The sequence below is a fragment of the Sinocyclocheilus rhinocerous genome, unplaced genomic scaffold, assembly GCF_001515625.1.
Source record: "Sinocyclocheilus rhinocerous isolate Xijiao unplaced genomic scaffold, SAMN03320098_v1.1 scaffold277, whole genome shotgun sequence".
NCBI classification, from domain to species: Eukaryota; Metazoa; Chordata; class Actinopteri; order Cypriniformes; family Cyprinidae; genus Sinocyclocheilus; species Sinocyclocheilus rhinocerous.
The window spans coordinates 150,598-167,056 of NW_015662923.1; the positions used below are offsets into that span (position 1 = coordinate 150,598).

General features: G+C 37.9%; 1 protein-coding gene across 1 annotated transcript in view; it reads right to left on the bottom strand.

Annotated features, from left to right (window-relative positions):
• Positions 1 to 2,465: 2,465 nt before the first annotated feature.
• The window catches only part of LOC107728340 (neurexin-3b-like), a 250,258-nt gene continuing 236,264 nt past the window's right edge, over positions 2,466 to 16,459 (bottom strand). Inside the window, exons 19-20 of the mRNA XM_016538481.1 lie at positions 15,451 to 15,532; positions 2,466 to 4,850 (exon numbers count right to left, since the gene is read on the bottom strand). Coding sequence (XP_016393967.1) covers positions 3,895 to 4,850; positions 15,451 to 15,532 — 1,038 coding nt within the window. The 3' untranslated portion in view covers positions 2,466 to 3,894. The remainder of the gene's footprint in view (positions 4,851 to 15,450; positions 15,533 to 16,459) is intronic.

Sequence of the window (16,459 nt, forward strand, 5' to 3'; positions counted from 1 at the left end):
TTTAAATTTTTTTTTATCATGCTTCACTATAGGTTGTGGATTATCTAAAATCACAATCTAAAATGTAGCTTAATGTGGTAAGAACTACGACCAGAAAACCAACATAAAAAAAAAAATCGGTTTAATTTAAAAGTTTAAATATCCCGTGTTGCTGGCGAAGGCCGTTTTACACTAAGAGAACAAAAAAATTAACAAAAGAACGTTTTTATTTTCAATCGCGAGAGAGTGGTTTAGTGAGTAGACCTAAGTACAGGGTTTTGTTAATGCTAGGCCTATCCTTTGACGCGAGTGACATCTGACAGACAAACAAAATTAATTTTTGCTACATGATGTGACCTAAAATCATTTACAAAAATAAATAAAGACAGGATCTGTGTTTTTGTAAGTGCAAATGAAGTGATGAAGCAGAGGAAAACAGCCAGTTTCTTTTTCCACAGTCTCACGGTTTACAGACGTTTTACAGTAGGCCTGTTCCACTAAAAATGGCTGGGTAATTATTGGGTTATTTTTTAGTGATTGGTAGTTTTGTCGGGGTTTATTTGTTCCTGTTTGAAAACATTCATTTTAAAAGCTGGAAACCTGTTAAACATATTCATTTAGTTCAGATAATTTAGCACGAACTGATGAAAACAAAACAAAACATAAAAAACAAACATAAAACAATTGTAGGCCGGTATGGATTCTTTAATTTCCTATAATTTAAGCATTATTTTACTGTAATAAAATGTAATAAAAACAGAGAATAAAACCGGAAATTAAACCGCATGTTTCTGAACAGAGAACACGGAATAAAACTATAGAAATAAAAATTAAATTTATAGGCCTATACACAAAATACGTCTCACTTGAATCATTTACAGATTAAAAAAAAAAAAACGAAAGAAAAAAATGTGCTGAGGGACATTGTGACGTGCTCCGAAGTTCACAGAAAGGAATCCGAGACTGCAGAAATTAAGCGGCATCCTGCTTGTTTTCTTTATTTTGCAAAAGCTTTACAGTTTTGAATTATGTTTTGCTAACAAGAAACTATACTTAACCAGAGGTCGAGAGCTGTAGTTCCAACCACATAAGATTGCGACGCTGTTTGTGAATGTTCGTTTGAACTATGGTTTCGGGAAACACCGAATCGTTGAACCATGTTTGTAACGACGCGACGGACCTTGCGACCATAGTTGGCTAACAATGCTTTTGGGAAACACACCCCTGGACGTGGTGTTTAACTACAGAATGTTGTTCCTTGCGCCACCTGGTGGATATTGTCTGAAGCACAACAATGTTTAAAAAAAATCTGAAAAAGCGCCTGCAGGGAGCTCCGTGATCACGCGTGGCAAATTGCAGGCTGCCGCGTGAAAAAAGACGCGTTCTCAGCGGCCAGATCTGTACTTAAGCAGTTAGTGCAGATAGATTTGTAACCCATCACCACTTTTTCACTGTTCTTTCAATGACCAGAATCAGATTTATAATATTACTAGTACTGTAGTACTACCTTTAGTAAATGCTCTGCAGGAAAGAGCTAAAATATTCAACAGTACCCGTCCACTGTTTTAGCCGCCTTAGTTCAGTATTTCTGATTAATTTTTTCTTCATAAGCATTTTTCCCCATATGCAGAAATTCTTTAAAAAAATTAACCATAGAAATTCCAACATAAAAAAAATATTTAAAAATCAAGACATTAATAATTATTTGCGATGTCATAATCCAGAGGAATGTTGGAAACTAAGAAACAGAAAATTTCACACTAGCCTTGAAAACAACTGGGAACGTTTTATTGCTGGAGATAGTTGTCAGGGGTTAAAACAATAACTGATGAACTGAAAAAAAAAAACACAAAATCAAAATGACAGCACACAACTCTGAGTGCTGTGATGATAACAAAAAACAAACAAACAAAAGGAATGAATATACATGAGAAAAAAAGAGGAATTGCAACTACTGCCAGCACGAATGGTCATAATGCAACAAAGCTAAAAGACTGCACGACAACAGCGCAACATGGTGAAAATCATAAATACACAGAATGAGACACAGACCAAAAATTAATAATTGTGAATTTCAGAAATGTGGTGGCAGTAGGAATCCAATCCATCATCCACCTTTATTTTATGAGCTCTTGTAACCTTATTTAAATAGAAACCAAGAACCAGTTGTAAAATAACCAGTAACATGGAGCTTTGCTAGTGTGGAGGGTGATTTCAACCAGTTTACATCTTATGGTTTTCGAACATCTGACTCCATAACACCATCGAGACAGATTAACATACAATACTCTTCTATAACACTTTATGCAAGTACAGTGCGGTCCAAACGTCTGGGACCTCAGAGGTAAAATTCTTCTATTTTGCATTTATTTATTTATTTTTGTCATAAAATAATATCATAATAACAAGCAATTTGAATGAAATTTTATTTTTTTTTAAATTTCATAGTATTTGGTAATATTACGATTTTTATTTTTTTTGGCCCGACACTGACTCCATACGTTTCAACAAAAGCCAGCTGTTGTTATCCAGCATAATTTGTGTACATCAATGGAAGCAGGGAAATCTGACCCCTTCAGATTTGAAGTTAGACACATTAGCTTACCTGATTAGCAACACAGAAATTAATGCAGAACCATAAATATTTCTTTCTTCTTCGTTGTTCATAATATTACTTTATTTATTTTTTCTCTTAAAAATCCTGAAACCTTCTGTTAATTTCCCTGCTTATATTTGGTTTTGAATCTCAGATTTTCAATGTGGGCTCAGACTTTTGGACTTCACTGGATGAGCTACACTGAACTAGGTGTTTGTTCAATTTGTACAGAAAGTGTATGAAAATGTCACAATCAACTGTTATGTACAATAATGAGCTACAAAGTACTGCATCTATGATGTAATAAAATATGTAAACATTTATTGTTTGACACAGGTGACTGTGACAACATGAAATATACACTTGTTCGCACTGAATTTGTCTCCCTCAAATAAATTCATATTTCAGCCCTCCTTCAGTCATCGGATTGCTTCGTTCACACTTGATCCATATGTGAGTTGTGTGTGTGTAGCAAATGACTTAGTCAAAACTGAACTGAATTTAATGTTGAATGTCTCATTTTCCATTTGTAAAAGATGGATGCTTTTCAGTTGAATCTGGCTATACATGACAGAGCTCAATCAGAATACGAATGTTAAAGCAAGTTAGTTCCTTGACAGACACCGGAAGAAAAAATGATGAAAAATAAAAGCAGAAACAAACAAAAATGAGTATGTTAATACAATTTAAAAAGTCATTTTTCCACAGTAAAGCCCTGAAACACATATTCCAAAAAAACACAATAAAAAAAGACAATAAAACCATTTGTTTAATGGAACACTTCTTCTCCAGCATGGGTTAGAAAGGTACTGTTTTATGGCAAATTTTCCCACTTTGCATCTCCAAAACAACATCTTCTATTTCTCCTCTTTGCAAAGATATCAGTACTACATCACACACATCACATGCATGTCCAAAATCATGACCATTACCCATGATCATCATTGATTTGTACAGGGTTACAATGGACAAGGGTTGCTTTGTTTTTTGTTTTTTTTCCTTCGTCTTTTTTTTACACCAAGGATTTTGTACCTCAGAAAGTCACTTGACGGATAACAATGTTGCAATGAGATATTTTACACTGGCATTGTCCCACAACCAGACAGAAAGTAAGGTATCAAGGTCCCCAGAGTTCTATTTGCCTTCTCCCTATGCTTACCGTATGCTTAAGTGTGCTTCAAATCACATAACTCGGAAATGGGTTCATTTTGACTCAGTGTGTTTGAGCTTTTAAAGGATTTTCTGTGTAAAATCACTGTTTTCTGTTCAAGATTTCTCAGATGTTGTTCTGTCTCTGTTTTGCCATTCGGATTTTTGTTTTATACATAGTATTCCTTGTCCTTGTCTTTGGGTCTCTTGTTGCTGGCACCCTTAGTGTTGGGCTGTTTGTCTTTGACTACTGTGCCATTATTCTGTGCAGAATTGCTAATGTAGTTCCGTGTTTCATCTACCTGATAGGAGCCCTCGTCCCTGTTCCTGTATTTGTACATGGCATAGAGGAGGATGAGGATGCACAGGGCGGCAGCAGAGATGATACCCACCACCATACCCGTAGTGCTGCTGGACTCACGTATTACCTCCGAGGCACCAGGAGGCACTCTCCTGATACCTGGCATGGTGGGCAGAGCACTGGGGATGGTGCGCAACATGGGCTGGGTGATGTACGGCCCCTTCGGTTTGGTGCCGTCCATGTCGAAAGACGTGGGGAGTGGTAGTAGCACTATGTCGGGTTGGGGTTTGATTTCACGGTTGTTCATTTTCCCAGCTGGGATTTTAGGAGCGGTCTCGAGCGTGACGGGTGATGCAGCTGAGCTCCTGAAGTCAGGCAGAGGCGGGATGGCCGTAGTCCTGCCTGCCTCAGAGGCCTTGCTAGGTTTAAAGTCCTTTACTTCCCACTTGGGCGCGAGAGCTTTGTAGCCACCTTCGTAGGTCGACGTGGTCAAGATCTTATCTGTTACCAGGGAGAAGGTGGTGTAAAAATCTTCATCATCAGTAGGGGGGAGGCTAGAGTCGAAGGCCTCCCCAGAGCCAAACCCCGATATCACCAAGCCATCACCATCATCGTCACCATCATCATCATCACAATCATCGCTGCCTTGGTCCGACAAGCAAGGTACCCCCGCCTCGGTGGCAATTGACAGGGACTCTTTGGTGGTCTCAATAATGGTGAGGACGGGGTGAAGGGTCAGGGGAAGGGGGATGAAAGGGGCTCGAGTGGAAACAGGGGGGATGTCTATGGGATCCTCAACTAGAACAGGGATAACTAACTCCCCTCCTGGCAAGCAGAAGAAAAAGAAAGGAAATTAGTGTCCATTCAAGTCTGGCTGCTTGCAAACAAGCAACTGTTCACTCTAAAAAATGCTGGGTTAAATATAACCCAGCGCTGGGTTAAAAAGGGACAAACCCAGCTATTGGGTTGTTTTGACCCAGCTGTTGGGATGTTTTGAACCCAACCACTGGGTCAAAACAACCCAATAGCTGGGTTTGTCCCTTTTTAACCCAGCGCTGGGTTATATTTAACCCAGCATTTTTTAGAGTGTACATGACCAAAATAAAGCAAAGCAAGAACATTTGGAAAGAAATATGACAAAAAACACTCGTCTAAACCAATGGCCAAAACAAACCAAGAAAGAACTGAAAGAGAGAACAGAAATATAAAAATGCGAGGTAAATTTATCAAAAGGCTTGAAGGGACATGCAGGGTCTTGAGCTTTCTTTTTGGCATACTCTGTTTAATTGACCTCTACACAGAACACCTATTACTCACAATTATTGCACCCCTGCAACTTAGAGTGACTGAAACAAGCGAACCTTGAACATCTTTGTTTTGCTATGTGTACAGGTGAAAGTACAAAGCTGAGCCGATCCGTTTTGAGCAACTGCTCACATTGTGAATTCATTTAGGAAATGTATGTCTAAGCATCCTGTTGGATCAACGAACATAAGACCAATGAAGAGCGTAATATATGGAACACTCCCAAAAAATTATTGTATTGAGATTTCTAATTTTCTGAGCGGCTTATCAAGACTGTAGAGAAAATTACTTTATTTCTTTTCTCTTTCAAGTCTGTCACACTTGAGATGAAAGCCAATTGCCTTTTGACAGTTCTTATGAAATTGCCACAATGGCACAAGTCACATGACAGTTCAACAACACCTGAATGTTTAGTCTCTTATGTGAACACTATGTCATACCATATGTTATATGATTCACATCACTCAGTTTGACAGAGACAATTTAATTGTTGAGAACATAAACACATTGGGATTCACACTGACATTCATTTTTGGCAAACTATTGCATTTAGCTTGATTTACTGAATAAGGCCCAATGTTCTTATGATCGATTACACAGGAACATGTTCTGGTTGTTCTTCATGAAGGAGATCTATTATAAATTGGAATTGTTCTTGAAGTTATTATTATTTTTTTTACAAGTCAATTATTCAGATGGTGGTTGAATCTGCTCAAACTTTCGCCAAGGTGGCTTTGCTGATTACAAACAGAGGGCACTATAAGGCAACACAGGTCTTAAACAACGGACCAAAAGAAATAAAAGGAGAGGAAAGAAAAAATAAAAGCAATGCAAACAATGGTTAATGGTAAGAGCAAAGCACTAGAAACATTCGCAAACCAAATGCACAAAGAGTCAAAAAGAGAGTAGTAAAGTACATACAAAGAAAATTAGTCTAAAAAACAATAAGCCCATAAAACAATTCATCAAAAGGTGGAAGCATACCATCAGTTCTATGACTTACATCAACAAATTGCCCGCATGATTTTGGCAGGAAGAAAAAATTTACAAAAAATTAAGAAAGTTGTGTAAGAATGCTTGGGGATAAGTATGGTAAATCTGTAAGGATTTAATTAGGCAATCAATTGATCCTCTGATTTTATATATCATATATTTTTTTTCTTAGACAAGATGATACAGGGAGGCAACAGCACGTACATTCACACCATGACATGAAAAATAACTTCACCATTCTGCTCATTTGTTCTTTCTTTTGATAAATAAATCCTTTTTCTCTACAAAAGAAGACTGTACATTTTCTTTTTAAGATAATTTTGCTTTGAAGTATCTACAGATACATAATTTCTTTGTTCTTTTTTTAAATGAATTCTTAAACAACTGAATGACTGTACATACTGTACCGTTGCTAAGAGGAGAAGGGGAGGGACAAAAGACAGAGAGAGAGAAGGGAGAGAGAGAGAGAGAGAGGAGAGAGGAGGGAGAGAGGGAGGCCTATGAACAGACTAGGTAGGAAATGACATAGATGGAAGTGAACGTGTACATCAGTTGCCATGTCCATGTAAGGGCGGTACGAAGTGGTCGGGTGGCAATAGAGCTTTGGGCTGTAAGGAAGGGATGGGAATATATACAAACAATGAGCATATACATGCCCATCTACCAGATCATATAGCACTCTCAAGACTGACACTCTTACAGACCCTAAGCTGCAACTTCTGTCCAATGCAGTTTCCATTTTGGAATTTAGATTTCAACAATTTAGAAGTCAGATTTCAACTGGAAAAATGTTGACCAATATTTAAATGACTTTGAACATTTGGAGTAGATAGTGGTGAGGAATTAGCATCTTATTCTTTTTTTCTTTTTTTGTCTTGATAAATTATGTATATGTATAAATATATGTATGGCTGTATATACAGGTATATAGTTCTCAAATGCTTTTGCATATAGACTTAACATTGACCAAGCTAAACAAGAAAAAAAGAGAAACTAAACAATAATCAGTATAGAAATCATAAAAGAATATATACCAATGTACTGTTATTTGAACTTTGAAGGAGAATTCCATCCAAAAACCATTGCCAAAGATATGCTGAGAGCAAAACATCTGGATCACTTCATAATCAGACAGCTCATGGTCATTTCTTATTACTACCTAATTTTAGTGACTGACTTTAAAATCCAAGTGTTTTATTAATTATTATTATTATTATTATTATTATTATTATTGATTATCTAATCAAGCACAAAATGTTCCAAATGCCTCTAGTCAGCATACTGATCTGTAAAAACTATATGGAAATACAGCATTTTGGATTGAATTCTCTTTTGAATAATTTTATACAAAAACATTTAGATATACATATACAGTGGATAGATAGATATATACATATATAAATATAATACACAAACCAGAGGATATATATGTATACATGTATAAACACAAAAGCAATAAAAACACATAGAAATAACTGAAAATTCTCTCACACTATCAAGATTAAAATAATCAGAAAGCACATAGTGAAGTCAAACAGAAGAGGGACACTGTACTGTCACCACCTTCGCAACTAATAATACCATTATTAGTTTTCTTTTGTAAATCTCTTGTTAGTAGCTTGACAGCACAAAGCAGGGGTATATTTCAGGAAAAGAGGGAAAATCACTTTTTTTTTTTTTCACTGCAAGGTGAAATCATACTTTTTAACAAGTTGCATTTAGGGAAAGTAGAATCACAGCACTGCAAGCTGGGATCAGAAAGGCCGAGAACAGGGTTACAGGATATTGAGAAACTTGTGGGCAAAAGGCTGTGGTATACTGTATACACCTGTACCTACTTGAATCATACAGGTGAATCAACAAAATCTCAATCTCAATACAAAGATAAAGACCTACTGATCTTATGACCATTTGAGCATTATGTTAATCCTGAATGCATCAAGCCAATTTAGAGCAGAAATATTTGGCAGAAATCATTGTATAACCAACAGCCGTTCGCTCAACATTAATGACAATAAAGACTGGGAATTCCACAAAATGCCATCCTAATAAGACAGAATTTTTTTCTAAAATGTCTCTAACAGATATATTGAAAAACCATAATTCATTTAAATAAATATATTTCTGTTTGTATGTAGGAAATGAGAGAGATTAATATCTTGTGTGGCTGACCAATCTGTTTTTAACATTTTTTTATTTTTATATAGTTGATTCTGCCACTGATTACCTGGTGAGCTGCGTGGCATACAATTTAATGACTGCAAAAATTGACAATATTTACTAAACCTACGAAACCCTAGCATAAATTAGTTTACCAACTGAAACTAGTATACCAACTGGCAGGGCTGGACTGGCACAAAAAATCGGCCCAGGCATTTTTTGGTCCAGGCGGCCCACCACCATGCTCCGGTTTGAATCCCGTGTAACTACGGTTCGACAATCTGCATATAAGGAAGTTCAAATGGCACGGTTGCATCAACAAATGTGTTTTTATATCAGTTTTGCATTTGTTAACACTATCGGGTAGGTTTAGGGTTGGGTTTGGTGTAGGACATATTTCCAACATGACAGAGAATTAACTTTTAGCGACAGTTCCCGGATATTTGAATTCTGAACCGCCGCAATACGTACCTATATCAACGTAATAAAAACGTGCCAGGGTTCACGTATTGAACCCATGTTTTAGCGCCACTCAGTGGACATTTCTCTTTGAAACTGCGGCGAAACGTGCAGTAAGGTACGTAAAAACGGTGTTGCAGAAAAGTACCCAGAGGTACGTATTTTTATGAGACCAGGTTGGGTAAAAAGATTGCCTAATCACAGCTTTGTTTACTGATTCCCTAGACCATCCTGAGCTAAATTAATTTATTGACTAAGTTATATTATTGGCTGCTTCAGATGATTTCATCAAGATGAAAGCATCTACTAAAACCACAGACACAAAGACAGTGCCACAGTGGACCCCCACATGTCTCGGTAAATACTTTAATCTTACATTAGCACTTCAACAAGCAATGATAATTTTCACAGTGTTTTAATTCAACACAAACATTGTGTGCTTGTCTTAGGGGACTATATTTGTTTTGCAGAGCAGAGATAGGAGGAAATGTTCTTTGGGTTTAGCTCCATTACAAAGCAAACACTTCTACACTGCATTAAGCCTCCAGCTCAGATAGATGCAGCGTTCTCTGCATTTGCTTACAGGAGTTAAATCTTGTAAACAAATCTTAAGGGCCACCCTCTTTCTCAGCTGCTAAAAACTCTCTAAAAAAAAAAAAAACGTCTTCTGTGCAGAACTTTCAGAGCGGAGAGAATGTGAAACGAAAGAAATTAACCATAACAGCTGACATTCACAGTAGTGCTCTCTCTCTCCTGTGCCCCCAACCAAATCCGAGCATCCTTTGGTACAGATATCTGTGTCTAAACTCCGTGACCATCTTGCTTTCGCTGAGTCTTGCCAAACACTGATGAATGCCGCAGGTGTGTGGGGCTAAACCTGCCTGATCCCCTAAAAGAAGAGTCTGTGTGAGCTGGCCCCTGTGGTTCAGAAAGCTCGCCGCAGTCAAATCCTTTTGTGTCAGCCGTGCATTGTGCTCAACCTGTGACTGTTGTGGTTCTCCATCTCAGCCTCTGCTAACTCATCACCATTGTAAGAACTGAAACGTGGGAAATGAGAAGTCCGCATAAGTGCTGAGGTAAATAGATACCGCACAGAGATCCAAAAACTGGCTTTTATGACACTTCCTCAAAGCATCAGACTGGACAATCGCTAAGCCCCACCCTCCTTGGTTACAATTAATCATGTATGAATTTTATTTTAAACATTGGTATTTTTTATGTTCATTATTGTAACTCAGTATTTTGAACTCAGTATTGTAATATGAGCTCTTTATCATTCATACATTAATTATTAAGTTAATAACATTTAACTATTTGGAGCAAAAACATGAAGGAAGTGTGTGTGTGTGTGTTTTTTATGTCACATATAAGTGCCCCAGCAATAATGGTTAATTGTACCTGAAGTAATTACCTTTAGTAATTTTTTAAAGGTGGGGTTTAGCATAGGGTCAATTAGTTTAGCTTCCCCAGTTGTGATGTTTAATTGCTGTGTTTTGTTTTCTCTAGTTTGTCTTTTTAAATGTCTTTCTGAGATCTTTTGACTTAAAGTGTCACAGATTGCTGCAATTCATCATATCATATCTCGATGTGACCCAAGGTGATAAATTAATATCCTCAGCCAGAGGCATGCGACCACTGTCTGCTGTTCAATTTGTTGTATGGCCATTAAGCTAAATGTGTCAACTAAACAACCTTAAACTGGATCTGAGAGCTGCTTTAAAGTGACAGCCGGCCCAATGTGGCCTGACTACACCAAAATTCAGCCTGTGTCAGTGGTTCAGTGACCCATTCCTCAGGGTCTCATGTTCTCTGTGCACCTCTCCATGCTCTCCTGATTGATGTCTTGCATTGAAGACTGTTTTTTCATCTTAATCAACCAAGCCGATGACAGCACGATGAAACCACAGGGATCTTACAGACACAACATCAGTTTTACTTTAAAAGACTCTTCCTTCTTGAACTACACTGGTGCCAGCTTTTCCCCTGTTTGATTCGAACATCAAATACTTGTGTCAGTTGTCCTTGTGCATGAATTTATTTTTAGTCTTCGGGAAAGTTCACTCCTATGATCTATTCAGTACATAAACTTCATTTATTTATTGGTTATCCTAAAGCTGAAATATGGATGTCAAAAATAGAAGAAAAAAAAAAAATTATATATATATTATGCGAACCATGTTAAACCATCTATAGGTGATTTCTTGATTGCACTGTGGCTGTGTTTCTATCAACATACATGTAGGCTCATTGGAAAAACGTGCCTCTAACTCCAAAAACGCACCTATAAACAATTCACTGCAGTTTCCAGTTGAAATGAACACTACCTGCAGTAAAAAAAAAACACTTTTATTATGATTACAGGGACAGATTATTGATTAATAAAGCACAATACCTCAAAAAACACTTTTTCCATACTGCATGATTTTTAAAATACATTTTAATATTTGCATCTTGCAACTTTATACATATGGCTTTTCTGTTGTAGTACACTTGTTCGGTAGCTATCCTTGTACAGCACTGCACTTGCAAAAAGCAACCAAATATTGTTCCCCTTCAGGAACTCGAGCTGATAGGGTTATGGGGCGATGCCAGTGGTGGAGCAGACGCTTGCGAGCTATCTCTCCCCATCCTCAGCATCGTCCCTGAAGGCCCCGAAGCTTCCCACCAGGCCCGTTAGGCTTACATCGAGTCTGGTTGGGAAAGCTTATACGGCGGCAGGTCAGGCTGGCGCATGTTTGCACACCATGGCGGTGTTACAAGCATACCAGGCTGACCTGCTCAGGGGTGGGGCTGCTGAGCGGGAGCAGCCCAAGCCATCAAGCTCCTCATATCGCCAGTCTCAAAAACAGAGCGTTGCAACCCGCAAGATGCCTTAGGGGTAGATGCCTAGACCTGGCATCTACCCCAGGTTCCCAAGTTCTCTCTTCGTGATGTGCTCGCAAGATACACACACAGGCAGGGACTTGGTAGTATGGCGCAGTGGGTATTCTCGTTCCCAAAGCGATCTCGATGCAGCTCGAGTTCCTGAAGGGGAACGTCTCTAGGTTACGTATGTAACCATGGTTCCCCGAGGGAACGAGACGCTGCGTCTCTTTGCCATACTCCCTGCATCCCTGCAGGCGCTACTTCATCGAATCGGGTTTGCGCTCTGCCGGATGCGCTTTTATACTTTCTGGTGCTTACGTCACCCCGCTCGTGACGTCTCGCTACTCCATTGGACTAATTTGACACGTGCTTCAGAACACGGTCACGCAGGGGTGTTCCCAAAGCGACTTCGACGCAGCGTCTCGTTTCCTCGGGGAACCATGGTTACATACGTAACCTAGAGACGTTCCCCTTCAGGAAAAATCGCATCATATGACCCCTTTAAACTTCCTGACGAGCTGTTTGATTTGTCAAACCGATAATTTATTTGTTTATTTCATGTCTTGTCAAACCTGGCCTGTATCTCCACACTAGAATCACTGCAAGATTTTAGGGTTTCCCATCTTCAAAATTCCAATGTAATCCCTGTTCTTGGTATAAATGTTTATTAGCCTTTTTGTGGAATTCCCATGATTTCAAATGTGTTTCACAGCACACAGAGCAAAAATACAAGAAACAACAACAGGCCAAGACATCAGAGAGATAGAGCAATCAACGTTTAAAGACAAAGACATCAGCACATAGACAGGTGATATGCACAGCAGCACACATGGTCGGCCTGTTAGCGAACTCATGGATGGAGAAACACACAGGATGGAGCCAATAACATCCATGCAAGAGTCACGATGAGATCTCCCACTGGGGATCAGTTAGTTTGCAATCAACGCATGCGTCAAATGCGACTGATCAGTAGCAACAAATAGAAAAACAGATATACTTTGTGGCAATAAAAGTCTTTTTTAATGCCATCTGCATTCAAACAGACATGTCTATGCAGAAAGGCACAGAAATAAAGATGAGATCAGGGATGGAGGGGTGGGGGGGTGGTCATTCTTTCACACACAACTTTCTTGAGACAGAATGGGGTTGCCTGCACAAGGCAAAAATAATAAATAAAACATGATGGCAAGAAAATATTTTGTTGCCTTTTATTTCCTGTTGTATAGAATATGGGGATGTTTCATTTTAGCCTAATGGCACAAAACATAACAAAAATGAGGAAGATAATTATTACGTTTTTTTTTTCTTCCAACCACCAAAATTCCATGCGGCACAAGATGAGGCGAAACAAGAGGATCAACTTTAATCCTGGAAAATGGAAGGATGAGAACATCAAAGTAAAAGGCACCCAAGAGGGTAAAAAAAAAAAGAAAATTCTTGGAAATACAGCAAATAAACCCAAATCACATGAATGGAATGTCAAAGAGTGGATACAGTAGGAAGATGTTTTTTCCACATGAAAAGGTTCAACCAAAACAGAACAGATAGTATCATGCAAACTGTCCAAGAAATCTGAAGCGAAGGTCAGACTGATGATGTGAATTTCTGTGTCAACATGAAATCGCATGAGTGTGGTGGTTTGTGGCTAAGTGTACTCGTATCAAATGTCAGATGAGAAGAAATGAAAGGTAACACTGGAACTGTCCCTTAGAATACTTCCTGTTACCATTGAATTTGAGAGGACTTGGGGATGGTATTAGATTTACCACAGTTAGGGAGAATTTATCCAAAGCACAACTGTCTGCCATCAGGTTTCAAAACTAGTACAGAATAAATCTTTGTATAATGAGCAGAGTGACCTTGTAAGTTTGAGAAAATATGCGGTAAAATTAACAAACAATCTGTAAAGTCAAAGGTAATGACGGACCATATGGATACTAGCTTGCCAGGTAAACGGGTATGACACGCTTTAAAGACGATAAAAACAAATCATTGTTTTTGCTGGAAGTCATTTTTACAACTGAAAATATAAACAATCAAAGCGTGATGCCAGCAAACATGGTTTTAATTGGTGTATTTAGGAGTGGAAGGTTAAAAAAACTGGTCAATGCAAGACGTATGTTTTGTATAATGCAGGGTGTGGTTTGAGGTAAATTAGTGTTCTAATGACATTTAGAAGCAATTAAATGCCCTTTGGTTGAGAGGTACCAGTACAGGGCAGCAGGCAGACCATCGAACTTTCATAAACCAAACAAGCCTTGCATCCATAATGGCCTTGTAAGCACTAAAATCAACAGCAGGGTTTCATATACTGCGATGGCTGACAGCAGGAGTCTGACAATTACAGCGAATCCCAAGTTCTCTGAAAATTATGTTTTATCTTAACCATACCAATTAGTCATACAGCACAAAAAAAAAAAGTTTGTTTAACCTTGAGGAAACAGAGGCTATGTGTGGAGAAAGGTGAGCACAGAAATTCGAAGATATCTGTTCTCTATTAGATGTTTTAACGTAAGGCAAGCCTTCAATGTGAAGAAACAAAGGAACAAACAGGAAGGAGTTGTTTCTGTTGCTGTTAGTCTGCTACACATCATAAATCTCTATGCTCGAAGCATTATTCTCATTTGATTTGTAAACAACTCAAAATGTATCATCTGTCAAAGAACCACACACATATGCACTGCAAGAAATCCATTGTGTACAGGATTGATACATTTTGAAGCATCAGAGTGAACTACATGGAGTTTGATACTAATTTTGTACTTTTGTCATAAAGTTTGGCTCTCTGTTGATTGCTGAGAGGACAAAATTAGTATAAACACACAACCATGTTAGTGACGTTCGGCCCCATGATCAAGTGTAACTCTGAAACAGCCCAATGCTTCCTGACTCATTTCACAATATCATTTGCACGAGAACTGATTCAGAGAAATCAGCCCAAAGACTTCAATACAACAGAAGTCAATAGAACAGAATTTGGACACATAAACCACGTCTTAAAATGTATCAATGTCACTGCACAACAGATAACAAAATATCAAAGCAAGTGACATTTATTTAAAGGATAATGATATACTGTTCAAAATTAAGAAAAACGTATTTAGACTAAGGCAGTCTTCTTCTTTTTCTTTCATCTGCCACAAAAATGTAATTTCTTTTAAATATAACTTGGGAGCAAATATTTATATATTTTAATAAATGCAATATAGCCCTAATTTAAATGTAATTAATTGACAGACACTTTCTGAAAGTCAGATATTAGTGGAACATGCCCACAGTTAATGTGTTGGAGTCGAGTGAAAAAAAAAAAGGTTATTCCTCAGAAATCCTGAGAAAATATTTAGTAACATTTGTTTGCAGATGCCATTTGGTTTGATATTTTATATTCTAATCCAGTAACATACAGACATTTATTGTGACTTAAGTGTCCAAATACTCTTGTACATCAGTGATATACAACTTTATATCACTATAGGCATATGTTTTTATAGCTATTGTTTTTAAGCTTGAAAAAGGGCTTTTAGTGACACTTATGAAGTTACACTGGGTTCTCATGGGGGTGATGCTTTGAGAGGGAGAGCTCAAATAGAAGAGATTGAAAGACCAAGTTTAAGCAAGCACAAACGTAACACATCCATCCCACCTGTGTGTCCCCCGTCACACTCCTCCAGATCCTCGTCATCGCTGGAACATTCTGCAGAGGACACAATGTCATCCGTTGTCTGCTGGTTCAGCAAGAGGCGTGTGGAGACAAACAAATAAGAACAAAGGTTTAAGTGAAGCCAAATCTACCAATACAAAGAGGATTGTGGGTAAAAACAATGAAAAAACTAAATTTAAAACAGAAATGTATTTTTAATGGTCTACAAAATCCCTTTCTCTCAAATATTGCACTTTGGCGAAGATATTGATGATATTTTTATGTTATGGTCAGGTACTGAAAATCAACTGCTACAATTTCACAGTTTTCTTAACACTAGTGTTGAACACTTACGTTTTACAGTTAATTATGATGATTCATGTGTTCGTTTTTTGGACATACGTATTATTAGGGATGGCAAAAAAATAAATCACAGATCTTTACAGAAAACCCACTGATCGTAACACACTTTTGCATGGCCAGAGCTACCATTCTACAGCTTTGAAATGTAGCTTGCCTATTAGTCAATTTAACCGGATACGTCGAATTTGTAGTACTGAACAGTCATATACACAACAAAGCACTGATCTGGTTAACAGATTTAGGGAGAGAGGTTACAATGAAGATTGGATACAGTCTGCAGTTAGGAGATTTGGAAATGAAAATCAAGAGACATCTCTAAATAAAAAACGATTAAGATCAGAAAATAAAACCATTGTATGTGCTGTTCAATATTCTCCTATTTGTTCAGATATAAAAAAGATCATAGATAAACACTGGTATATCTTAAAATCTGATCCTCTCCTCAGTGATATCTTTGAGAAAACACCAAGGTTTGTGTATAAACGCTCTCCTAATATACGTGATCTCCTTGTAAGACATTGCTGACGTTAGTTTATCTGTAGAACGACCCACTCACTTTTTATCTATCCCCTCGGGTAACTATAGTTGTGGTCGTTGTGCCCAGTGTAATTTCACTACAAAAACGAATGTCTTCTCTCATCCTCATTCA